At 41.4% G+C, this 27098-nt stretch overlaps 1 protein-coding gene across 4 annotated transcripts; it reads left to right on the top strand.

Moving 5' to 3' along the window:
• On the top strand, nucleotides 1-27098 carry LOC136753068 (phospholipid scramblase 1). Of its 4 annotated transcripts, none has more exons than XM_066708883.1 (10): nucleotides 1-20; nucleotides 21214-21247; nucleotides 21938-21982; nucleotides 23974-24059; nucleotides 24397-24439; nucleotides 24588-24808; nucleotides 25102-25263; nucleotides 25774-25935; nucleotides 26020-26071; nucleotides 26839-27098. In XM_066708883.1, the coding sequence occupies exons 2-9, from the start codon at nucleotides 21235-21237 to the stop codon at nucleotides 26047-26049; spliced, it is 762 nt and encodes a 253-aa protein (XP_066564980.1). In that variant the 5' UTR covers nucleotides 1-20; nucleotides 21214-21234; the 3' UTR covers nucleotides 26050-26071; nucleotides 26839-27098. The 4 variants fall into 4 exon arrangements, with proteins under 4 accessions (XP_066564980.1, XP_066564978.1, XP_066564979.1 ...); XM_066708881.1 differs by lacking the exon at nucleotides 1-20 and adding an exon at nucleotides 20328-20552; XM_066708882.1 differs by lacking the exon at nucleotides 1-20 and adding an exon at nucleotides 20328-20552 and having other exon boundaries at nucleotides 21211-21247.

The following is a 27098-nucleotide window of genomic DNA, read 5'->3' as shown; positions in this document are numbered from 1 at the left end:
GCTCTATTGTTATTTTTCAGGTAAGACCCCCTGTTCAGATAATATGAATTCCCTCACAAGTTTAACATGTAAATGATGTTATGGTTAATTAGCTAAGTAATCGATGGTTTGCCATATATAACTGAAATTAGCGAAGTGAGAGAGTTAACTAGCCCGTGTTACGGTAGGAGACAGTTATGTTTGAAATAGGATTTATATGGTAGTTAAGAGATATTGTGAGTTTATAAAAGTTACTGGGATTAATCCTTATTTGTAATAAAGTACAGAGAGAAAGAAACAGCGTTGTTGTGAAATAAATGAGTCAATTACGTTCGCACGGCATTTAGCGACCACTCTCTCACAGTACGGCAAGCGTGCAGGCTAGGCCAGGTAGATGTAACGTGATGGCAGCCATTATGCTGTATAATGGGAGCCGCCATTCTGGCGTATTCGGGAGTGAGGAGTTTAGGCGGACGGAGATCGCTGGTGACTGTGTGTGGTTGGCTAGAACTTGTGAAAAGGACGTAACAGGCAACAAATGGTAATAAAGAAGGGGAGATCACTGTAAGTTGATTTAATAAACAAAGTTCTACAGTGGTTCATTTTCGAATGTGGTACAAATTGTATTACTGTATTTATTTACAAGTATTGAGAGAAAACATATCAGTGCATTTGACCAATTGTTGTCTGACCGAGTGAACGAGTGCGGATTGACATCATTCTGTTCTATTATTATTTTTCAGGAATAAAAGCCATTTGCTTGGAATATCAACTCCCAGTGTATTTATTTAATACCACCGTACAGTCAGGGCGTAACACATGTAGCTGTGTAACGCTCACTCCCTGGCTACAGGCGAGGTCGTTCGGGTTCAGGTAGCGCACTGTTGTCCAGTGAGGTCTGGATATTAGCGATAAAAGGAAGGAGGAACCGGAGAGTGTTTACACAAGAAATAAAAAACAATAATATTTATTTACTAGACCAATTAAAATCACATTGAATTAAACACCTTCCAGTAATTACAATCAGTAGCAGCATTATAAAGTTACATTATGCAATCAAAGTTTTAATTGCGTACAATAAATGAGCCAACTCAAAAGGGTTTAGCAAATAATTAAATAATGAAGGAACTATAACTAAAGTGCTTAATAATAAAACTGTAACACATCAAAATCAAACCACATATTACAACGAACATAATAAAACTCAATGTGCAATAACAAACCAACAACAAAAATAATCACTCAATAATTAATCCACACACTTGCCAAACGCTTTTGTTGGCTGCGCTAACACCCCAGTCAGCAATCAACACACCTCCCATATAGGTTTCAATGGCAAACTTACAAGCAGACTGCAATAAGTTTATAACGTAATCCTCCAATTCCAATGTCCCACCCCACTAAATTAACATAAGGTTAATAATTAAAATATAATTTACATGCAGTACTATTAGAGGGGAAAATATCACAACCGCTAAAAGAAGAAGGTTTTGTCTTACTTAGTTTGGTCGGTGAACCTGCACATCATCCGCAGTAAGTTAAAACAGCCACTTTAAATCAAGTTCGCTTTTGATGCTACATACGCCTTCAAAACCAAAACCATTCAGGTTTTACTTTCCACAGTCCGTGGTGCAGTAGACCACAAAGAGAACTCTCGACCCCTTTCTCTCTTTACTTATTTCTCTCTTTCATTACTTCTGGAGTGACGCTTAACTCAGCGCTCCCGTTCCGCGTCGCAACCTGCTTTTTCCCATTTCTCCTATACCTTTATTTCACCTCCTAACAAGCAACTAATTTACTTGATTAATCAACACATTATGAAACAGGTAACAGACAGCTGTGTAGCGTTGTCATAACGTTTTGTTTGAGCCGGTTATGAATTGTCTATGTTGTAAAGCGGTGCAGTAACCTGTATTCTTGTGGCAGGTATAACTCTCATGTCACACGCATTGCCCCAAACATTTTTGTACACCCCCCCCCCCCCCGGATCCTGCTTTTGCCGGTGGCAACGGTATCTGTCACTGCATTTTATGTGACAAATCTCATGCATTGTCGTTTTGAAAACTTGAGAGCTATGCAAAAACATGATGTGTAATTGCAGTATCGATTATTGTGCATCCTGCGTTTTCATCGACCGAAAATAGTTGTGCCCCCTCAGTCACTTCTGATGCCCCCTTGTGAGTTAATCCTGCCACCGGGCCTGGAAAGAGATTAGCTACACTCTCCCTAATTTGGTTAATGTCTCCGACCAACAGTTTCATAAAATGAGTAAGAATCGCATCCTTCTAAAGCACTCGTCCTGCGTCAGAAATGAATATAAATGTTGTTGGTGCTCCACACTAGACACAAGCAGAAATCGTAGAACTGCCTGTATTTAAATAGGAGCTAACACACTGCTTTAAGGAAAATTAGCATCGCTAAAATAGAAATGATGTAGGATACAATAGTTCCCGGCCATACAAAACTTTCCCACCCCCCTTTCTGGTTCCGTCTCTTAGATTTCTACGCAATGCATGCGTATTTTTAAACACGAAACCTCATATGAGCAAACTTCATTTCCCAGTGGCAACTGCGTATTGACCTCGAAACTCTGGGAATACATTACTTTAATGGAAGGAAACTGCTTATGTTTTAAAGTAGAATAATTATTTCTAAGTGGTATGGCGGATGCTGATTTAAATAAGAGATGATAGTATAAAATTAATACACATTTATCTTAGTGTTAGTGTTCAATTAGTGTTACCATAAGCTTTCATTAATTTCTAATACATTTTAGGACAGCCCTATAACTCTATTAATATGTCACCACAAAGCAGAAGATCACAAAAATAATAATATGAATACTTACCACTTGTGTTTAGCCTTTGTGCACTGCGGAGTTGGCGCCCCTTTCTCAGATTCTGTTGACTCTGGAGAAGCAGGCTTGCCCAACGTGACTTGTTTGCTGTCCAATGGCATAAGTCAAATATATTGTACAATGTACCCTCCCTTTCCATAATTGCTTCTGCAAATGTCACAGCCGCTGCTTTATTTTTTCAGCAGTTCCAAATCTCACAGCTGCTGCTTTATTTTTTCAGCATTTGCGCTTCAGGGCTACTGTAGCCAGAGCTCCGTTTGTAGTGAAGGTCCACGGCTGAGCAATGCACTTCCAGAGGCTCTGGGAAGCGCCCTTCTTGATAGTTTTAAGGAAATTCTTAAAATTAATAATTAATAATTATTCATATTATTATTATTATTATTGTAGTTGATGAGATACAGAAACAGTGAGGTGGCTTGCGATACGCACACCAGTGCGGGAAACAGGCTATGTACTTGGTGCTGGGGCAGAAGCAGACTGATTAACATGCATTGGGAAATGGAGTGAACAATTAAGATTGTTTAATAAACTGTACAGAAGTTTAGCACAATATAGTTTTGTGAAAGTTGTATTCACTCTTTCATTGTAGCTGTAGACACCTACGTTCAGATAGCAACACCAGTTAGGGACGAGCTGGTTTAATAGGAAACTTAGTCACCGCACGCGCTGCTTAATATTCGGTGCAGCCTGATATTGATCTGCTTTATACAAAGCTTTTTCATGACCCGGATCTAGTGAGCCCGGATCTGGTTCTATTTTTTTATCCTGTTAGTACTAGGACTGTAGCCTACTGTGTTTGTTATTCATATGAGTTACCCTGCTAACACACAATGTTGCCACAACATTGTAGGAATGTAATTTACATTGAGACAATGTTATACAACGTTGTGGCAACGATAGGTTGCGTATGCAACCGTGGTTATCTAAGAAAAGAAGCACTGCCCAAAGGGGAGGGGTTTTCAGCGTGCATCGATGGAATGTATTGAAGACATTAGTCTATCAAAGCTGTCATTGGCCTTTGTGCCTATCACTCAAACAGGACCCTTCCAAATCCTGTTTGTATCAAAGGTGACGTCTTTTTGCCGGGAGCTAGAACTCCTGCGTGATCTTGCAACCCTTGGGCAGTGCTTCTTTTCGCAGATAACCACAGTTGCATACACAACCCATCGTTATCTTTCAAGTTAGAAGCACTGCCCAAGGGGGAGGGGTTACAGTATAACCAAACTGTCGTAAGGGAGGAGGCAGCAAGCTGGTAAGAGACCTAGCCCTGAGGCTAAGGAGCGGGGCCAATACCAAGACCACACCATAGAAGCAAAGGGTTCACCCTGTGCTCAACATACAGCAGGCTAATCAGACTGGATAGCCACTGCTGGATAGTTCAATTAAATAATGGAACTATATACACAGCGGGGCAACAAGAGACAACTCAAGTGCCTTCCACTGGACACAGCAGCAGTGGCCCCGCCCTAGCTATGCTAAATGTGCAGGGGGCCACTGCTGCTGTGTCCAGTGGAAGACTGCTGGTAAAAGAAATGTATACATAGCAAGGCACAACGTGCCCTCGCTAACAACGGGAGCGGTCGTCCACACTCAACTTAACAAGGAGCGGACTAGCTCAACTGTCTATTCCAATTAACTATATACACTGTTGGGTGTAGGAGCCAGCTCATGCACCACACGCAGGACACAGCAGCAAGTTACACACTGCCGACCAGCAGCTAGTGGCAACAGACGCTCTACTGATGTTAATAAATTAACTATATACACAGTGGGGCACAAGAGTAATCTCAAAGCCTCCCGCTGAATACAGCAGCAGCGGCCCCCAGCACAGCTAGCAAAGCTAGGGCAGGGCCACAGGCCTGCGGACAAAGGAACTATGTACAATGGCGGGATACAGGTGTAAAAAACACAGGCACTCCCGCCTACAGAATGAACTATATACAAGTCACAGTCCGGTAGGTTCTGCATTGCTTTTCCCAAGCATGCTCAACAGGGGCAGATAGGGATAGAAAAGCCAGGAGCCAGTGTCTGATACAGAGGCTCAACTGAAGCCAGCACCAGATTCCCAATAGAAGGAACTGGGCCCGTCAGCCTGTAGAACTGAACAAAGGTGTGCGGCAAGACCCAACTCGCAGCCTGAAGACTCTGTATAGGACGTTGAAGAAAGTGTTTTGTGATAATTATATAATGTTTTATATTAATACTAGCATTAGAAGTAGTTTATATACAGACTGAGCAGATTAGATTTAGCAGGACAAGTAAAGGGTCAACAAGGTTGATTTGTTAGAAACTCCTGTCAGTAATGAAAGATTACACAGTGCCGAAATAGCCTACAGATGTCTGCTGAGAATTTGTTTATGACTTAATCGTTTCTCTAGATAGGCAGGAATTGTTTCTGTTAACGAGCGATTGACACTAGGGAAATGACGACCTTGGGATCGCATCTTCCTAGTGCACATCAAAGACAGACATCTGTTTTTGTATCCATCACCTCTTCACGGGAGGACAGATCGTAAGCGGACACGGACCTGTATCTTCTGATTGGATGAACAGCCATAAGATGTTACGTCATTTTCCTATAAAGCTGCACTCATGTTTGTAAACATCAAGTCCTCACTGAAGGAATTATTCCTGACGTGGGGCTTCTGAGCCGGCTTGATTGAAGTTCTATTTGCTTTATCTCCACGACTTCTCCACTTATTTCAGACACGGTACTACACAGCCGGACAGATGTCTGCCAGTGGGGCACCTTGGAAAAGGGCCTATGATGTGTTCAGACACCAGGGCTCCAGCTGATTTGTAGGCCGTGGTAATGGTGTCCACAATCCAGTGCGAGAGGCACTGCTTTCAAAGCGCCTGGCCCCACATCCGTGCTCCGTAGGACACAAACAATTGGTCTGAGCGCCGAATGTCCTTAGTGTGCTCCAAATAATACCTGAGAGCCCGCACCAGGCACAACAGGTCTGGTCTACTCTCCTCCTCTGAAGAGAAGGGAGGAGGATGGAAAGCCATCAACTCAATAGGCTTGTTGATATGGAAATGAGACAGCACTTCCGTGAGGAATGCAGAATTGGGCCGAAGTGTAACCCTGGAACCATCTCCCACAAAACGGGACACACGCAGGGTGAACGGACAGGGCATGTAACTCATTCTCGCATTTTGCTGACATGATTGCCAACAAAAACGCCGTTTTCAGTGATGCTAATCTGAGGTGAACTGACTGCAAGGGCTCAAACTGGACTTCTCCTGACACCAAGTTTGAAAAGTCTGCCAGCGGTAGGAGTACTGCGACCTCATAGAGGGAGCTCTCACCGACTGAATAGTAGCCACTACCGCGTCTGACAGACCCCAAGCCATCAGGCGATCCCACTCAGGGGCCAGGCCCAGAGCTGGAGCAGGCCCGAGACAGCAAGTCCGCCCGCAGGGGAAGCTGCCAAGGCTCTCCGACCAAGCGGGAAACCAGGTCCGCGAGCCACAGTCTGCGGGGACAGTGAGGCACTACCAGCAGAACTGCCACTCGATCCTGCCTGATCTTCTCCAGAAGCACTAGGAGAAGAGGGAACGGTGGGAATGTGTAGAGCAGACAGCTCAGCCACGTGTGGGCTAGTGCGTCAATCCCCAGGGTCCCTGACTGATCCTGAATGGAGAGCCATAGGGGACAATGTGGATTGCCGTAGCGGCTCCAAAGCTGTTGAATCACCAGTGGGTAGAGGTGCCATTCCGACACCGGGGGGCCTCCCCGAGAGAGGAGGTCCGCCGCTGTGTTGGAGTTGCCCGGGAGGTGGGCTGCTCTGATGGAGGACAGCTGAGGCTGCGTCCACAGAAGTAGATGATAACATAGCCGATATAGTGTGTGCGACCGGAGACCTCCCAGCCTGTTGATGTAGGCAACCAGTGCTGTGTTGTCTGTCCACACTAAAACATGACTGCCCCGAAGGGCCAGCATTAAGTGACGGAGACCGAGGAGCACAGCTCTTAATTCCAGGGTGTTGATATGGAGGGCCCTGACGGGCGCCGTCCAACTGCCCCGGACTCCCTGTCCATTGCAGACAGCTTCTCAACCCTGCTTGGAGGCATCTGTTGTCAAAACCACTCGGTGGCAGATTGGCAAGGGCACACCGAGGGTTAAATTCAATGAGCTCCGCCACTAACGGGGAGCGCCTTCCAGCATGCTTGAGTGACTGTCACTTGACGTGCTCTGTCACACCGAGGATGTATCCCAAGGGCCCAAACCACCACTGCAGAGGCCTTAGATGAAGGAAGCCGAGGGGGAGGGTTTGGGACGCAGCTGCTAGTAGGCCCAGCAGCCACTGGCAAAAGGCCACCCTGACGCGGGCTCTCAACTGGAAAAGGGAGAGACACACGTTTATGCAGGCAACTCTCTGGCACCAACGTGGTCAGCATGGTGATGGAATCGAGGCGCAGTCCGAGGAACTGCGTGTGGTGAGTTGGCGGAAGTCATCTCTTTCCTCTGTTGACCCGAAGGCCCAACTCGGAGGGTCGGTCGAGGATCAGGCTCATGTGGCTCTGAACCTGCTCCCTGGAGTTCGAACAGACCAGCCAGTCATCTAGATAATTGAGGACGTGGACCCCCTGGTAACGCGAGGGGGCCAACACTGCATCCATGCACTTGGAGCTAGAGACAGGCCGAATGGGAGAAAAGCGAACTCAAACGCTTGGCATTCGAAGGTGAAGCGGAGAAACTTCCTGTGAGTCTGCGCAATGGGGATGTGAAAATAGGCATCTTTCAAATCCACCAAGGTGAACCAGTCTCCAGGCTTGATAGCCTGAGACATGACGTGCAGGGTGAGCATCTTGAAGCTGCCATCTTTCTTGAGCACAAAGAAGTATGGGGAATAGAATCCCTCGTGCCGCTCCGGAGGGGCACACTGCAACTGGTCCCTCACTCGCATCCACACCATGCCTCTGAAGGGGGGTGGACGGGTTTGGAACTGTAGGGAGTAGCCAACTGTTATTATTTGGAGCATCCAGGAGTCCTGGGTGTGGAGGTGCCAATTGGAGAGTTGCTGGGGGGTGTATGGGTGGGCCAGAGGCTGCTGGAACACTTCAGGGCTGCAGTGCAGGAGGCGGGGGTCCGCTGCCCATCCTCTTGCCATGGCTCCTGGCGTTTGGCCTGGCTCTACCGTGGTGGGCCTGGGTAGGCGCCTGCCTGGCGGTGAGTCGCTGGCGCAGGTCAGCAGGAGGGCGGGGCTACTGCTGCCTGGGGGCTGGCCTTCTAGGCCCTGCAGGTTGTCTGCAGGCCTGGCCCAGAGGTGCTGCTTCGGAGTACACTTGCGCGAGCTGTAGCGACTGCTCTCTCTGCTGGAGGGAGCGTGCCAGCACGTCCTCCACGGATGGTCCAAACGTGAACCTGGGTGAGATGGGGGCATCCATCAGCCGGGTCCTGTCTGCATCCGGGACTTGCCTCACCTGGGACAGCCAGAGTTGACGGCGTGCCGCCACAATGTCTGCCAGGGAACAGCCATTCGCACGTGCCCCATGGAGCATGACTGTCACAAGGAGGTATGCTGCCACAGCCAACTCCCCAGTAGACTGTGGGGTCCCTGAGGGCCTTGCATCCAGGGCCTCCACTTGGTGGGCGATGTAGAAGACCAGCAGGGACTCTGTATTGCGGAGGTGGGCCGCCTGGGCTCCAGCCTCATATGCTTGGCGGAGCATCGCCTCTGTCACCCTGCACTACCTGTTAGGACAGGACAGGTCCCTTGGCGTCGCAGAGACTGGGGGCAAGGACACCAATGCCGAGATGGTGGAATTCACCTTGGGGAAATCCACCAGCCCCGCTTCCTGCGCACCCTGGGTTCTGTTGAAGACTTCGCCTGCCCGTGTTTGGGCGGGGGCTGTCGCCGGGTGGTCCCAGGTGGAGTGCAGCTCCACCAGGAGGTCAGGCAGTTGCGGGAGGGCCCGTGTGGGCTGCTGCAACTGCTCCCCTCTCTCAAACCTGGAGGGTGGGGGCGTGGGGTCCACTGGCCAGGGAATCTGGAGGGACTCCACAGCCCGCTGGATGACTGCCCAGAGCTCAGCCTGATGGCCCCCCGAAGCAGGGACAAGGAACCACATCCTCCCTCAGATCTGCTTAAAAATCAGACCCCCCATGAGGGCTGAGGGGGATGATGTCATCTCCCCAGGTTTCCTGCTGACTGTCCTCCACAAAGTGGACAGACAGGCTCCCCTCAGACTGCATAGACACGGCAGTTGGAGGAGGAGGAGGATATTGGGCTGCTCGGGCTACCTGCGCAGCAAGTAGGGCGCAGATCTGGTCCATCCTGGTGTCCATCTCGTCCCCTGTCTGCAGAGCTCGGGCTCCAGAGCGGTGGGGGGGTACCGGGTCAGGTCCAGGTACTGGGGACACTGGACGGCACGCTGTTCGGAATCCATAGGGCTCACGGTAGAAAAACCACCAGCCGAAGCTGGGCTTAACACACCAGAACCACTACGTGGATGAGTGAGCGCAGCAGAGCTCAATCCAGTAAACTGGAAGAGCGAGACCTCCAACAGCCGCAGTTGCAAGCTGTAGTGCAGACGCAAGCCGACAGAGGAGCCCCCTTTGCGGAGGCAAGGTCTCTTACGACAGACTGAGGCTTAGGCCGGGCAGCCAGCCTCGGCTATTACTGCCACTGCATGCGCTCTTGCTGTGGATGAAAAAGTCCTGTGGACAAAAACCAACACAGCGAACTACCCTGAATAAAAATAATATTAATATTAAATGACTAGTAGTCATGTGAAAGCCAAGATGAACCGAGGACGGACGGAACAAAACAGCGTGGCTAATTTAAATAAAATTAGAATTTCTGGTTTTTAGTCACAAACATAGAAGCTCTCACCTGTCTTTACAAACCAAGGTGAAGGGCAAAAAGAGGAAGTCTTTGTGCAGACGTCACCTTTTATACAAACAGGAAGTGGAAGGGTCCTGTTTGACAGGCTCAAGGGCCAATGGCAGCTTTGACAGACAAATGTCTTTGATACGTTTCAGCGTGCGCGCTCTGAAAACCCCTCCCCCTTGGGCAGTGCTTCTAACTTGAAAGATAACATCTGTTAATGTTAATCAATTAATGTATATGTCACAAGCAATGTGCCCTCAATTTTTTTTACAGCACTGAGCAAATAAAAATGTATCTGTGCACAAACTTCAAAACTGTGAGCAACTTGCGCAAAAATGTAAGTAGTCTACATAAAAATGGCATGTTACCATAAACTAATATAGTTTTGGATGACTTACTCCCTTCTGTTAACTGTTTTGCAACAAATACAGGAAATACAAATAATATGAAAGTACAATATTTTTAACCAGCCACATTTTATGCATATCATTATATATACAGCTCTGGAAAAAATTAAGAGACCACTCCAAGCTCAGAAATCGATGTTAAGTGGTCTCTTAATTTTTTCCAGAGCTGCATACAGTGGGGGAAAAAAGTATTTGATCCCTTGCTGATTTTGTACATTTGCCCACTGACAAAGAAATGATCAGTCTATAATTTTAATGGTAGGTGTATTTTAACAGTGAGAGACAGAATAACAACAAAAAAAATCCAGAAAAACGCATTTCAAAAAAGTTATGAATTGATTTGCATGTTAATGAGGGAAATAAGTATTTGACCCCTTCGACTTAGTACTTGGTGGCAAAACCCTTGTTGGCAATCACAGAGATCAGACGTTTCTTGTAGTTGGCCACCAGGTTTGCACACATCTCAGGAGGGATTTTGTCCCACTCCTCTTTGCAGATCCTCTCCAAGTCATTAAGGTTTCGAGGCTGACGTTTGGCAACTCGAACCTTCAGCTCCCTCCACAGATTTTCTATGGGATTAAGGTCTGGAGATCTCTCACCCAAGATTTGATGGTACATGGCCCCGTCCATCATCCCTTTGATGCGGTGCAGTTGTCCTGTCCCCTTAGCAGAAAAACACCCCCAAAGCATTATGTTTCCACCTCCATGTTTGACGGTGGGGATGGTGTTCTTGGGGTCATTCCTCCTCCTCCAAACACGGCGAGTTGAATTGATGCCAAAGAGCTTGATTTTGGTCTCATCTGACCATAACACTTTCACCCAGTTCTCCTCTGAATCATTCAGATGTTCATTGGCAAACTTCAGACGGGCCTGTACATGTGCTTTCTTGAGCAGGGGGGCCTTGCGGGCGCTGCAGGATTTCAGTCCTTCACGGCGTAGTGTGTTGCCAATTGTTTTCTTGGTGACTATGGTCCCAGCTGCCTTGAGATCATTAACAAGATCCTCCCGTGTATTTCTGGGCTGATTCCTCACCGTTCTCATAATCATTGAAACTCCCCGAGGTGAGATCTTGCATGGAGCCCCAGACCGAGGGAGACTGACAGTTATTTTGTGTTTCTTCCATTTGCGAATAATCGCACCAACTGTTGTCACCTTCTCACCAAGCTGCTTGGCGATGGTCTTGTAGCCCATTCCAGCCTTGTGTAGGTCTACAATCTTGTCCCTGACATCCTTGGACAGCTCTTTGGTCTTGGCCATGGTGGAGAGTTTGGAATCTGATTGATTGATTGCTTCTGTGTACAGGTGTCTTTTATACAGGTAACGAGCTGGGATTAGAAGCACTCCCTTTAAGAGAGTGCCCCTAATCTCAACTCGTTACCTGTATAAAAGATACCTGGGAGCCAGAAATCTTGCAGATTGATAGGGGATCAAATACTTATTTCCCTCATTAACATGCAAATCAATTTATAACTTTTTTGAAATGCGTTTTTCTGGATTTTTTTGTTGTTATTCTGTCTCTCACTGTTAAAATACACCTACCATTCAAATCATAGACTGATCATTTCTTTGTCAGTGGGCAAACGTACAAAATCAGCAAGGGATCAAATACTTTTTTCCCCCACTGTATATATATATACCGACATCATGGTTCTGCTAGACCTTCATCAGTCCCTGGACTGGCCCTGCAGGTCTGTGGAAGGCCTCTCTCAGAGCAGCATCTAAAAAAAACAGATGCTCCACAATAGTGAAAACTAATTAAGATCAAATTATTGCTAGGCACTATACAAATAAAAGAACCTTCATTCTTCTGTCTGTTTCACTTCAGTGATTATAGACCTTGTTTAGGTATATACACTCCCCTGTTTCTGCTTATTTCTGCTGGTCTGTACACATACACTAAAATAGTAACTTAACCTTTAAACAAAATGTAAAGCTTCAGTCAACTAATTAATAATTATTTTATACATTATAATGATATGCTTGAGGAATTATTACATTTGTTATTACAGTAAACAGTAAAAATATTGTCCAAGTCTAACACATTGTAGCCTACCTTAAAACTTGTCGTCGTCAACTTCTTTTGTGCAGTACTCTGTTAATACACTGTAATTGCGCAAAAACGCATTTACAGCTTGGCAACGTGACAGCCAACGTACCTCATTCAAAGGTCTGAAAGACAGTGAATCCACCTCTAAAACATTTGCCAACTCATCGAATTTGCTTTTCTTCACAGAAGACCTACTAAATAGTGAATATACTGTTCTAAGCAGTGTTTCCACTTCCTTCATCAAAGACACACCTGTCCAAGCATCATCAATTCCCAAATCCTCTCTATGAGCAACACAATGTTGCTCTGTAAGGTGCGGTATCTGTCGTCTCAGTATTGCAGTGACTCCATTATGTTTACCTAACATGACAGAGGCGCCGTCGGAGGTTAACATTAAAATTTTCTGTAAATCAAGTCGGTGATCCGTGTAGAACTTTATTATTGCATCTACGATATGCTGAGCGCTGCATCCTGCCAGCTGAATGATCCCGGCAAACACAGTTTTGTAAGTGTCATTTTGCTTCCTAAACTTAATGTAAAGAACCAGCATTTTATACACTGTAATGTCTGTGCTTTCATCGACTATCAGAGTGTGAACATGGGCATTTCCATAGTCTCAGCTTGTACAACTGCATTAATTGACTTCACAAATTCAAATGCATAGTTTTTACTTCTCCAGCTGTAGGGAAGGCTAACATATTTTGCCAGATGATCATGAATTTCTTGAACAGACAGCATTGACGCGTTCGTTTTGATGGCAAGAAGCACATTATCGATCATAATTTTGATTTGTTCAGGGTTTGACTTGTTCTTATTGGCGAGGTCAATACGATTTCTCTCGATTCTCTTGACTCCCCAAGAAGCTGGTTAATCGAAGTTCCATGTTTTCGATTATATGATATTTTCACAGCATCAATGTGACCTTTTTGTGTTAAGTGGCGTTTTAGGTAGTCAAGTTTCCACTCGGTCCATGTTTTCCCGGTGGAAAACTCTCCTTTGATTTTAGCTTCAGAGCAAAATTTGCACACGACCCCACTAGCTCCGTAGCTAAATATGTCAGACATTTTAACTGTCTTGCCAGAACCATCACTTGTATCCGTTTGAACTATTTCATTTAGCCATTCTTGTTTGAAAGTCAAACTAACCTTTTTCTTTAGGGTTGTAGAGGTAACGTTTCTTCTATTCGTTTCGCCATTGCTGCTCCCTGGACGCTCGCCTACTAAACTAGTAAGTTTTTTGCACACTGCGTAGCCTAACATTGTGCTGCGCGGGACTTTCAACTAGTCTGCGCGGGCGCGCACGCGCGCAGCTTAGAAGAAACATTGGTCACAAGTGGCAGTGACCATTGGACCCCAATATAGTTGCTCTACGCCACCCCAGTTTAATAACGCTACCACTCCAGTAGTCCCCCGTGCACCACAGAAACCAGTCAGTCAATAAAATAAATGTTTTATTCTAAACAATAAAATATTATTCAACACAGTCACAGCAGGGGCAACTAGCAGGGCACGAAGTCTGTTAGTCCCAGGGTAAATACAAAATAACAATTAAAATTTAATAATCTGGGTGATAAAACTACTAAAACCAATACAAAAGCTAAAAAGTAGAAAAATAACTATACTAAAACCCATATCTAAAACTAAGCCCAGAACCCAGAACCCAGACCCCCAAATGACTGAGTTCAAATAGCAGCAATATCGATAGAGAGAAAATAAATAGTCCCGATGCACAATCCAGTGTACGGTGCTTGCGATAAGTTCCCGAACACGGCTCCCATCCCGGGTGGGGGATGGCACTCCTCCCTAAGCGGACCCGCTTGTCCACGCAGCCAGCACCGACCGAAGAAAGAGGGAGAGAAAAAGAATGGACAGTCTCGGGGAAAGAACACACTCGCTCACAGGTAAGTGCTGCAATTACACACACACACTCGCGAACAGTATTGTATACGTCCCTTTCTCACCCTTTACTGCGCCTCTCTTTCTTGATATGCTGATTGATCCGGAGCCCAAGGTGCCGTCTACCGTGGTGGAACTTTAGATCGTCAATCCGGCAAGGTAAATCCACTAGTGCATACAATTCCAAGTACGCTATCAGTTTGATCATCCTCTGTCCGTAATAATCCAGTGTAGATCTCTTAACCACACTAGGCACGCATAATGCAGCAGCCAGCGCCTTCTAACCAGTAGTTCTCCGCAAGGACCTACCGCAACCCGCAAAGACTCGACTCCCACCGGCTGGCACCCTCACAGCCTGTGTGCTGTATTCTACAGCCTGTCGTCTCCCCAACCTGTGGCCCTGCGGTCACTGTTACTGCTGGTGATCACTGCTGCCTTTTCTGTCCGCCTCTCCACTGCTGTCTTTGTTCTGGGCAGTCCAGCCTTAATCTCGTGCTGAGTGTCGACAGGTGTAGTGGCTGTGAAGCAGGTGCGCCGCATTTGTTGTCAATGTCCCAAGTGCAAACAATCAATCAATACAATCAGTGGGGAAAAAAAAGAATCAATTAGTGAAAGGAATAAACCAGTGAAAAATAAAGATTAAATCAACAACAAATACTAAATATATAAGTGCAATAAAGAATTTAAGGAACCGCATGGAGCCTTGGCACCCTCTGTGACATATATGTGTAATAAGTGTACTTTTTGGTGGTGTGGATTATCATATTATTACTATTACTATTTTTGTTTTACATGGTGTGTGTTTGTTTCACTTTGATATTCTGGTTTGATTTTGTTTGTAGTTTCACTTTACACATACACTATGAGTACCCACCGTAGCACTTATTGGCCGAATCAAATTGCTCATTAGCTTGTTTTCTGTTAACAGCTGTAGCTAATCCAAGGGCTGGATATAGAGAGGTGGGGAGAGATCTTCCGGAGGACCTTCAGGCAGCACAGGGAATGCACACCATTTATTTCTGGTGAGGGTTAACGGCTTTTATTTGAGATCATACACAGGGGGAAACTGGGTTTCTTACTTCGTTCTTGGGAAGGTTTGATTTGGCCACAGCATTAAACTAAACGCACCTGGTCTCATCAGTTTGGATGCCGGTACACCTCAGCGGATGCACTCCCCTTGTTCCCTGAGTAAGTGTCTTCCTTGTTTGTATTTTATTGTATTGCGTGGTGGTCTCTGTATTGTTTATGGTATGCCTGATAAGCTTGTAAATGGTATGGTAACTGCGATCGCCTAATTACGGTTTTATTTTAGTTTAACCACCTATCAAGACGGGGGCCAGTTTAATCTAACAGTTATTGATATATTTTATTTGTTTTAAACCTTTTTAACCTGTTGATTTTATTGTATACTAATAAACTGTTTCATTTTATACGTGATCTCTACCTGGTTGATTGGGTGCATGAACACAGACGCCTGTTTTAAGCTTGCCAAAACGAACCTGCGTGTGGAGATAAATGGTAATTAACTGAGGTATTCCTCCTCAATAAACTGGAATTGGCATGGTCAGCTACAAGGTAAATTACACCTCCTAGTCGAGGCTTGTGTGACCCTGTGAGTACAAATGTTACAGCAGCACAAATGTTTATTTCAACGGCACAAACGAAAGATATGGAATTTATTGTTTGTGCTGTAAGTGGGGCAGGCAACCTCACGGAGCTCTTTCATTTTATTTATAAGAACATAAGGAGAGGAGGCCATTTCACCCATTGTGCTTGTTTGGTGTCCATTAATTAAGTGATCCAAGGATACTATCCAGTCAATGTTTTAAATGTTCAACCACATCGCTGGGGAGTTTGTTCCAGATTATGATAACTCTCTGTGTGATTAAGTCTCCTGTTTTCCATCTTGAATGCTTTGAAGCCCAATTTCCATTTGTGTCCCCGGTTGTGTGTGTCCCTGCTGATCTGGAAAAGCTCCTGGTTTGATGTGGTCAATGCCTTTCATGAGTTTGAAGACTTGAATCAAGTCCCCACGTAGTCTCCTCTGTTCCATGGTGAAAAAGTTCATTTCCCTCAGTCTCTCCGAGTAGGACATTCCCTTCAAACCTGGAATAAGTCTGGTTGCTCACCTCTGAACTGCCTCTAGAGCAGCAATATCTTTGTTGAAGTGTGGAGCCCTATACACAGTATTCCAGATGAGGTCTAACTAGTGCATTGTACAGTCTTAACATTACTTCCCTTGTTTTAAATTCTACACTTTTCACAATATACCCTAACATTCTGTTTGCCTTTTTTATTGCTTCCCCACACTGTTTGGATGGATAAAGTGAGGAGTCCACATAGACTCCTAGGTCTTTCTCATGCGATACTTCATCTAGTTCTATCCCTCCCATAGTGTAATTATAGTGGACATGTTTTTACCTGTGTGTATTGCCTTGCACTTGTCCACATTGAATTTCATCTGCCAGGTGTCGGCCCACAACTGAATGTTATCTAAGTCCCTTTGAATAACCTGTGCTGCCGAGATTGTAGCTGCTGAGCCACCTATTTTAGTATCATCTGCAAATTTGACAAGTTTGCTAACTGTCCCAGAGTGAGGGAAGAAAGTATTTAATCCCATGCTGATTTGGTACGTTTGCCCACTGACAAAGAAATGATCAGTCTATAATTTGAATGGTAGGTGTATTTTAACAGTGAGAGACAGAATAACAACAAAAAAATCCAGAAAAATGCATTTCAAAAAAGTTATAAATTGATTTGCATGTTAATGAGGGAAGTATTTGACCCCTTCGACTTAGTACTTGGTGGCAAATCCCTTGTTGGCAGTCACAGAGGTCAGACGTTTCTTGTAGTTGGCCACCAGGTTTGTACACATCTCAGGAGGGATTTTGTCCCACTCCTCTTTGCAGATCCTCTCCAAGTCATTAAGGTTTCGAGGCTGACATTTGGCAACTCGAACCTTCAGCTCCCTCCACAGATTTTCTATAGGATTAAGGTCTGGAGAGTGGCTAGGCCATTCCAGGACCTTAATGTGCTTCTTCTGTTTCGGGTCATTGTCATGCTGGAATACCCATCCACGACCCATTTTCAGTGCCCTGGCTGAGGGAAGGAGGTTCTCACCCAAGATTTGACGGTACATGGCCCCGTCCATCATCCCTTTGATGCGGTGCAGTTGAAGGTGGGGATGGTGTTCTTGGGGTCATAGGCAGCATTCCTCCTCCTCCGAACACGGCGAGTTGAGTTGATGCCAAAGTGATCGATTTTGGTCTCATCTGACCACAACATTTTCACCCAGTTCTCCTCTGAATCATTCAGATGTTCATTGGCAAACTTTAGACGGGCCTGTACATGTGCTTTCTTGAGCACCTGGCGGGACCTGGGGGACCTGGCGGGCGCTGCAGGATTTCAGTCCTTCATGGCGTAGTGTGTTATCAATTGTTTTCTTGGTGACTATGGTCCCAGCTGCCTTGAGATCATTAACAAGATCCTCCTGTGTAGTTCTGGGCTGATTCCTCACCGTTCTCATGATCATTGACACCTGGGAGCCAGAAATCTTGCTGATTGATAGGGGATCAAATACTTATTTCCCTCATTAACATGCAAATCAGGTGTTTTTCTGGATTTTTTTGTTGTTATTCTGTCTCTCACTGTTAAAATACACTTACCATTAAAATTATAGACTGATCATTTATTTTGTCAGTGGGCAAACAGCAGGGGATCAAATACTTTTCTCCCCTCACTGTACAGTTTTAAACTTGTCAAATGTGTGTGACGATGAAAAAGTCAGGCACTAAAAACAAACTAATCCTAAAAGAATCCCCACTAAACTATACTAAAAAACTAAACACACCGTCTCTACCAGCCCTTTTCAGATAAGCAGAAATTGTACAAAATCAGTCCAGTATCTATATCCAAATTAATTATTTATTTTTCTTCTCGGGATGCCACACTCATGTTACGCAGAGACAGCCAGGAGCCGGGAAGGGTGCACAGCAATCATCAGCCAAAACTCTCATTCAAGACCAAGGAGAGTTTTCCCATAGGGCATCAGAGTACTTATCCTGCCGTGAACAGTTCCCCTGTTCCAATCAGCAGCTTCCTCTGTTCCTTAAGGCTATCTTCCTAATGTTCCCACTTGCTGCACGCCTTTCCGCACCCCGCCCTTCTCATCCTGGGTATATCTCCTTACTGCTCTCTGCACTCCTCTTTTATAGCAGGTTTTCCTCATTATGGGGCAGGAGATAGATGAAAACAGGTCTGCTATTTGAAGGAGTGGGGAACACTGCCCAATCAGATGCGTGTGTCCTTAATTAGTGCCTGGAGCTTGTGAAGAATGCTGCCTTGAAGTGAAAATATAATTAATGAAGAAACCAAAGCAAATTTAAAGTGAACATTAACAGAAATAACACAAAAATATAACAAAAGTAATGAAACAAGTGAAAATATATACCCTCAACACACCATAATAAAATAAACATAATAAACACCAATTATTAGGCAACACCAATCACCCCTCCCAGCACCTCTTGTAACATGTGTCTAAATGAATAGTTAACAGACTAAATGAAAAGATTAACAATGTGCTGGATTCCACTTTGTGATTTGCAAAACATATTCTGTTATTTAGTTAGCAGACTAAGAAGTGGACTAGTCTTCAGGATAATGATGTGATGTTAATGTGGTGTTTAATTTCAAGCATTAGCCTATGTAGTCCAATTTTGTCTTTATTCTACATGTGTATCATTGCTAATAAATTTATAATGAATATGCAAGTGTGGTTTGGTGATCTGCATTTGATCAGATATAGATCAGCCTATATGGAAATTCAGCCTTCACGCGATAATGAACAAACCGGTCAGTAGACCGTCTAATGTGCGATAGGGTTAGGGTAACCATTTTCATTTTAATAACTATTTTCTGCATAATGACCCTAATTTCAGAGCAATGTGATTGAGCACACTTGATCTGAATCACAACTGTGAGTGCTTAGTCACCATTTAATCATCTATGATACTGAGCCATCTTACACCCACCATTTTCCTTTACTGCACACTTTATTACTTATTCATACAATAAAATAAGTGTTTGTCTCTTTTATTAACCAAAGGTTGATCAGAGGCCAAGATGAAAGACAAAACAGAAAAAAATGTCTGTGCTGAAGATCATTTGAACCAGTATTCCTTTCCATGTAGGTACTACATTTCCAACCACACTTTGTCTATGCATTTACCATAATTATTGCTATTTTGAGTATCTTCCACAAGATGGGGCCATTTAAAGAAAAACAACCACTGATACCTAACTCTAGTTTTGAAGTGAAAATATGATTTTCAGGACAATCTTTACTTAGACAGGTTTAATTTAATTTAACTAATTTAATTGGAGCCACTTACTGTACTGTACTTTGGTTATGATTTTAGTGACTTGTTGTTAGTAACACACTATGAGTACATAAAAACCTTCATGTAATCCTAAACACTCTTTTGTCCCTTTTTTCTGTCATGTATTGCTCTGTGTTCCTACAATTAACTTCTTTTTATTGCATTATCTTAACGTTTGCTATTGTTACCAAGTTGCTATGTCACTGTTAGGAATAGATACATCAAGATAAAGCACATTTTTCATTCGGTAAATAAGTTAGCACAACCTCTACATGTTTGGGAATTGAAAACCGCAAAATGCACACATCTTGGATGAAAGTAGAAGTGAGAAATCTAAAATTACTGCTATGTACAATATGTAACGATTTCTAAATTCAGATATGAAACTTTGAGGTTGAGTCCCTTGAGTGTGCAGCATGCTTTCCTACTTATTAGTATTATTATATATTTTTTTAATCCTGATCAATTAATTGCATTCATATTTACATTGTGTTTTATCCACTTACATATTTTAACGTAAAAAAAAACAATTCTAGGGGGGATCTTTTATACTAGCCATAATACACACGGAGACATTCTACATTTGAAAATACATACGAATAAATACATCCTACGTAATTGGATGTTTGTTGAATGTATTTGCAAAAGAGGGACTATATTAATTCATCACATTGACTTTATAACTTTTGAAGCAATTTTGTAAAGCCAACATATGCGCGCGCGAACACATACACGCACAGGCTGTTTATTTAAGTGTATTATTCTTTGATTTGTTTGTTCTAATTATTAATCTTGACCTGTGGTCTACTTCGCCATACGCAACGTAGTCAATTGCTTGTTTTATGAGTTTCAGTCTGAACAGTGTTTACTTTTCTGGACACGCCCTTAAAGTGTCGAGCATGTCCATTTTCAGAAGTTCAGAATTAGGTTACAGGAAAAGCATTATCTTGTAACTTGATACCTACACTTGAATTGAGTTTCGTTTGCACAGGAATGAGGTTGAAAGGATATACACAGTGCAGGGGAAATTGCGGTGAAATTAAGCACATTTCGGTCAATTGGTAAAACGTCGTGACGCATTTACATTTTTATTTTTTATTTTATTTTATTTTTTGTTTTTTTGGATCTGATTCCTGATTTTGTAGCGGTAAGTTCATATTAATAGGTAGACGCTCCGTTAGATTGAAAAGGTTGGCTTTATAATGCGAGGTTTAAAATATCTGTCCTTTCTGAACGCTCTAATCGATCGATTGATTGATTTAATCGATTTACTTTTAAATGTATATGAATAATAATAAAAAAATGCAGATTGTGTCAATTTAGTATTGACTTTATCGACGTAATGTGTGAACAAAGCCATTGTAATTTCTACTAAATTAACGCTGCTGTCAACTTCAGCCTTTTGTAAGTATTGTTGTTGTCGTTACCATTGCCATGTTAAGTGAGATAATGCAGATTATATCTAAATTGTGTGAAGTCGTACCCATTGATATTTTTCAGTAGTGTTTTTTATGTATTTATTATTTGATAACATCATTATTTGTGAAGGGAATGAAGTAGTCATACATAGTGTATTATGTTTAGTGTTGAATAGCAGATGTCACAATTCCTTCACCTTCCATGTGGTCTCAAATGACTGGTAGAACATAAAGGTGGAAGTAAGGTGTAAAATGAGTGGGCTCTGGTGATATTACAGGGCTATACAATGTATAACAAGGTATAACCACGGTTAAACAATCTGTGTGATGGAGAATGATTATAAGGATCCAATACTTTTCTGATCACATTTACTCTTGTTTTTCTAGTAGAAGGCAGTACCGAACAGTATCATGTCACAGCTAGGTAAGAAAATCATAGTAGTGATGAAGACATATACATAGGGGCAAATACAGTAAGAAAAACATGGTTTGTGTGCTATGCATTTTAATCACTCCATCAGTGTGAACTGTGAGAATTGGATATTCATTGTTCATCAATAAATGTGTGTCCAGACCATATATTACTATAGGTAGTGTTCTAGAATCAGATCTAAGATTGAGTGTGCTGTATTCATGGTCTCTAACTCATGTATTTGACTTTTAAACAACTGTCTTACTATTATACAGTGTTCTGAAAATAATCACCTTTATCTAACATTCTGACTTCCTGCTGCCTTTTATAGAGGGCACAACAGAAACCAGACATGGCATCTTTGTACTGATTACCTAAAGTTGTTATAATATTTTGATTTTTGTATATAACCTCTTCAGTTAATTCTAATTTGATAAAACATAATGAAAAATGAGTGGTCAGCCACTATGTGTTGGTGAACTGGCAGGTGTGCCTTCTATCAGATGTACCATAGGAGGAAATGGAAAATCTATAAATTGACTAAGTAAAGGTTATTTTTATTTTGTGTGTGGAAAAAGCCTGTTAATGTTAGTTCATTTTACACATACATTCAATCAATTATTAGGACATACATGAAAAAGCTGATAAGAGGGTTCCTGTTTTGTTATGATTTGTTAAAAATGAATACAACTCTGATTTCAGCTCAGCCTGTTACAAATGCAGTGCATCCTGTGCCCCAGCCACCAGGTAAGCAGCACAGTTGTGCTTATAAAAAACGCATAACAGACATGGGGGGCACTACTCATTTTTCAATGTAAAAACTGTGTAAATTTAGTAATCTTTTCCATCTCTATGGACAGTTTGTACTTTATTCATGGTATTGCTTTTGCACTTCTTTCACTACATTCCAGTACAAATTTGTGTATGATTATAAAACACTCCTGTTGTATTGTATGTTAAAAATGTGCTATTGTTAAATGATTGTTTTACTTTTATAAATTACCATACACAAACATGTATTCCAAAGAAACATGTTATGTGTTATATGAACCCAATTATGTTTCCTTATTTACAATTATTACATTTTTTTAAGGAATCACATTTGTAAATCTCTATAAACAATTGAATAAATAGTGTTTTCTGTGTTATTTAACAACATTAAACATTGTTTAAATACTTTAGACTTTGGTTTTCCCAATGCCAAAAGCCACAATTGTATGGTACCATCAATGCTTGTTGCAGAAATCTTGTGGTTACGCCACAGCTGTTTTTGTTCTCACAACATTAATCAAAGCATACTACTGATGTATCTAGGAGTCTACAAATGTTGTGACAACATAGTTAACTTGTTTCTGTGTAATTGATTGTAGGTGGAAATCTGAAAAAATCTTAAATGACAGTTTTCCTCACTCTATCTGGATAGTAAACAAAACATGCTTATTATGTTTGTACAGTAATAAGTTGGAAATTCATAAATCATGAATACTATCGAATAGAGTACTGGCCCACACTGCAGATTAAGGTAAAACCCCTGCACTTATGGTAAGATTTTAGTGGTCCTACTGTAACTGGATTTGTACACATAGATGCTGAGGTGCCAGGCAAGGATTAAACCTTACCAATATAATTTGAATTTCTCTCATACAGTACAAATAGTTACTGGGACTCAGCAGCAAACTTAGGTTCTTACCCACTGAAACCCAAAACCAGATAAATAAAAAGGACTAACAGTAAAACAGTAGAAATAGACAGACACATTTACAAATGTAATTAATCTCCCACAATTATTTGTTATTTTCTACCAAACACACAACACAATTTCATAATTACTACTCACATACACACACTTCCCCACATCAGTTTACATTGATCATCACATTGACCATCCATCTAAAACCCATAAGCATTATACTGACCTTTCACCTTGTGCTTCAGCAGAGAGCCTATATGGCACACTACATCTCTAAGTCTAAAATGAGTGCTCTATGCTATGTGGTCTGTTTCTCTCTTGGTTTTTTACATATATAAAAAATTACATATTTACAAACTGACACAAATAACACTAACAAGTAACATGCTGTAATTATAGAATTTACATCAGACTTTTTTTCTATTTTTTTTTACCTTGGGTGCAGTGACCTTTATAATTACTGACTACAACCTAGTCTTGTTTTTGTCAGTATGCTGTCAGCAACAGCTCTGATTATGTGTATGTAGACCATCTAGATGTTTCCAAATTTGTGCCACTATTTTGCTGCTATTTAAAATAAAAGAGAAATGTGAACTATAATATACTGCTTCAGTTGTTTCTTTTGAATAATTTTAAATCCTATCTTTCTTTCAAATGTTTAGATTTGTATTGGTTCTCTACACCAAGCCTCTTTACTAATACATCCGAAGGAAGTTCCAACAGTGGATCAATATGCATTTAATAATATATAATGTATAGCATGCTTGTATAGGGGAGCATTTTCAGTTAAATTGGATTTACTTGTCCTCTGCTTAGTGAAATTATGAAACAGTTAAAAGCTAAGTGATCAATATCTTATAATTGAATCTGGGTTATTGATAATGCAGAATAAATATACAGCACCTGTAGAATACTTTATTAATGTATTTAATTTTGTCATTAAAATGAAACAGGATCTGAAACTAAGTGAAAGGCTAGAGTATTTTTATTTTGTTTTTGTTTTATCTTCTCTGTCTCAGTTGCTTCCTTGTTCTTGTTTAACCCGTAGGATTTGTTGCTGTGCCAACTACTGTACCAATGCCAACACCCCAAAGACCTCCAGGCTGTCCCCCAGGACTAGAATACCTGAGTCAGGTAATGATACATTACTCTTGTATTGTTTTAAATGTATATTTTTTTTCTGTATTATTTGTATATATAGCAAGCACTTCTGGTTTATTGTAGTAGTATATTGTAATCTGTTGTGCATGTAGAAGTGAAAACATCTCATCAGACAGCTTGTTTGGATAAAAAATTCACTGAACTGTGTACAAGATTGTAATCTAATGCATTTTTGTAGGACTTCTACATTAAAATGTGCATATGTGCTTTTTAATGTTTTAATGATGATAAATATGTTCCATAATCAAAAAAGTTTAATATTTGAAGGCTAACAATCTCACCACTAACATTTTATTTTTAATCTTCACAGATTGACCAGTTGCTCATTCAGCAGAAAGTAGAGCTTCTTGAAGGTTAGAATTTAATTACTATCAAATGGAGAACGCTGTATGAGTTTTATTCCATTTTGCAATCACTGTACTTTGTTGTGCTTAAGATTAAAAATAAATTATTCAGAATTAGAGGCCTTTTAGCTAAATACTAATTATTTTATTCTCTTAGTTCTTGTAGGCTGGGAGGGTAACAACAAATATGAAATCAAAAACACTATTGGGCAAAGAGTTTTTTATGCAGCTGAAGAGAATGACTGTTGTAACAGGAACTTCTGTGGACCAGTGCGTTCCTTTGTCATAAAGATTCTGGATAACTTCGGTCAGGAGGTCATCACTGTGACCCGTCCTTTAAGATGTGGTAGCTGCTGTTGTCCATGCTGTCTTCAGGAGGTAGGACAGGAATATTATTGTAGTAGATGTATATGTTTTTATCTTTCTTTTTTTCCACTCTTGATCTTTGAAATATACTTCTTGTTTTGTCCATTAATAAGTCAAGATTTTATTTTATATACAACTTTGTTTAACAATGGCAGAAATTTAATTTCAAAATGCTGAAAATAATTAAATTGCATATGTTTGTTTTGCACATATGATAAAGCTTCTGTTGCTTTCTGTAGCAAGAAAAACTTGGTTTTGATTAATTTAATTAATCAATTGAATGATTAGTTATTTGTTTCTTGCAGTTAGAAGTCCAGGCCCCTCCAGGCAATCCAATTGGATACGTTATTCAAACCTGGCACCCATTCCTGCCGAAATTCACTCTTCAGAATGAACGAAGAGAGCCAGTGCTGAAAATTGTAGGCCCTTTCTGTGACTGCAAATGCTGCTCAGATGTTAACTTTGAGGTATTGTTAAAAGTTTCATAAATTGTTACTGACAAATAAGGAGCACCTTTAAAGCTTTAACAAAAAATAAATCATGCAAAATATGCCAATTAGATCACAGTGCAAAATAATCATTCACAATGGGTACATTTGACAGGGAAATTATGAAAGGGATGTACTTTACCTTTTTAAATGTCACTTGGAGCAACAATAGGTTTGCAATTACTTGACATGAAAGCAAAATATAAAACAAAACAATAACCACAGTGACACACTATGTCAGGGGTGTCTGAAATACAGGCCTAGAAGACGAGTTTGTTTTTTGTATTCCCCATGAGTTTCACTTAATATGTATGTCATTGGGCACTGTTGCCATCGGTCCCCAGTCTGTCACAAGTGATTGACTAAAAAGACCCATATGACTTAGAGGGTCTGATCTTTGAAGACTTTGATTAAATAAGTGAATAAAAGTGCCTCAGGGGACCAGTTAAAACTGTGTATCAATTGTACGAATTGTGGTTATGATTTCAGGTGAAATCTCTGGATGAGACTTCTGTAGTTGGCAGGATCTCCAAGCAGTGGACAGGTTTTGTCCGAGAGGCGTTCACTGATGCAGATAATTTTGGAATGCAGTTCCCTCTGGATCTTGACGTCAAAATGAAAGCCGTAATGATCGGTGCCTGTTTCCTCATTGTAAGTGCATCTCACAACAGATTATCTGATTATAAAATGGGAGTTCAAATGTACTAATTCGTTTGATGTTGTTCTTTGTTTTAGGATTTCATGTTTTTTGAACACAATCAATAATGGGAAGACCTTTATCAGTCAGGTAAGATTATTTCTATAGAATACATAGGACTGTTCTTGACATTGTGTATTTGTTTGTGTATGGTTGTGCATATCAAGTTATCTCTGCATTCTACTACTAATCTATTCTATGACTTGATGAAATGTTTTGGCTCATAATATGCATAAGATGGAATAGGAGAATATATTTGGGCCAGACAAATGTAAACGAATGGTAAATGTACCGTGACAACTTTTCAATTAATGTAATGTTGCTTTTCACTTCATGCCTGATGGATCAAAAGCCCAATAATGGTGTATAAGAAGCATGCATTTTACAGAATTGATGGCAGTGTTTTAAGCAATAGATGAGCATGCCACACTATTTTTAACAGATTTTTATTTTTTTGGTGTCATATATTCTTGGGTATTAAAATTCTTCAGTTACAGGATTTATTTTAAATACATCACATCTGCCCTTCTGATACATGATTGTTAATGACATGTTTTTGACATGTTTTTAATCAATATAGTGCTATTGCAGTTTTTGTACATAAAGAATGGCAAAGTAAGTGGTTAAGATTATATTAAATAGGTGACATTTCTTAAAACTGGATTTCATTTTACATCAGAGGTGTCATATAATTTATTTACTGAGTCTAGAACTTTATGCAACTTTGATCTTTGACACCATAGATTTTCTCTCTGTAATGTGTAATAAAATAGTTACTTTTATGTTTCAGAAGTGGTCTGAGATATATTGCATAACAACAAGTAAAACTTTGCTAAATCCCTTTGTTTCTCTTCTAGGATCTCAAATCCATTATTATTCACATCGCTTGGAGTTCAATTTACACTTTCACAATGTAAATGTAAAAACATAATCACTACACTGAATTTTCCTGATTTTCCTGTTTTTTTTTTTTACTCCTTTTTTACATTTAGGATGATTTAACCTTTTGTATTTTTAATATACATGTACATTGTTATCTACAATTGTGTAATCTATAGGTGCACTTGATTTCAAGTAAAAATATGATTTAATAAAAACAAAGTTGTTTTGAACACAA

Source organism: Amia ocellicauda, chromosome 7 (genome assembly GCF_036373705.1).
Source record: "Amia ocellicauda isolate fAmiCal2 chromosome 7, fAmiCal2.hap1, whole genome shotgun sequence".
NCBI lineage: Eukaryota > Metazoa > Chordata > Actinopteri > Amiiformes > Amiidae > Amia > Amia ocellicauda.
The sequence above is the reverse complement of the archived record's forward strand: the minus strand, read 5'-3'. Positions and strand labels throughout refer to the sequence as shown.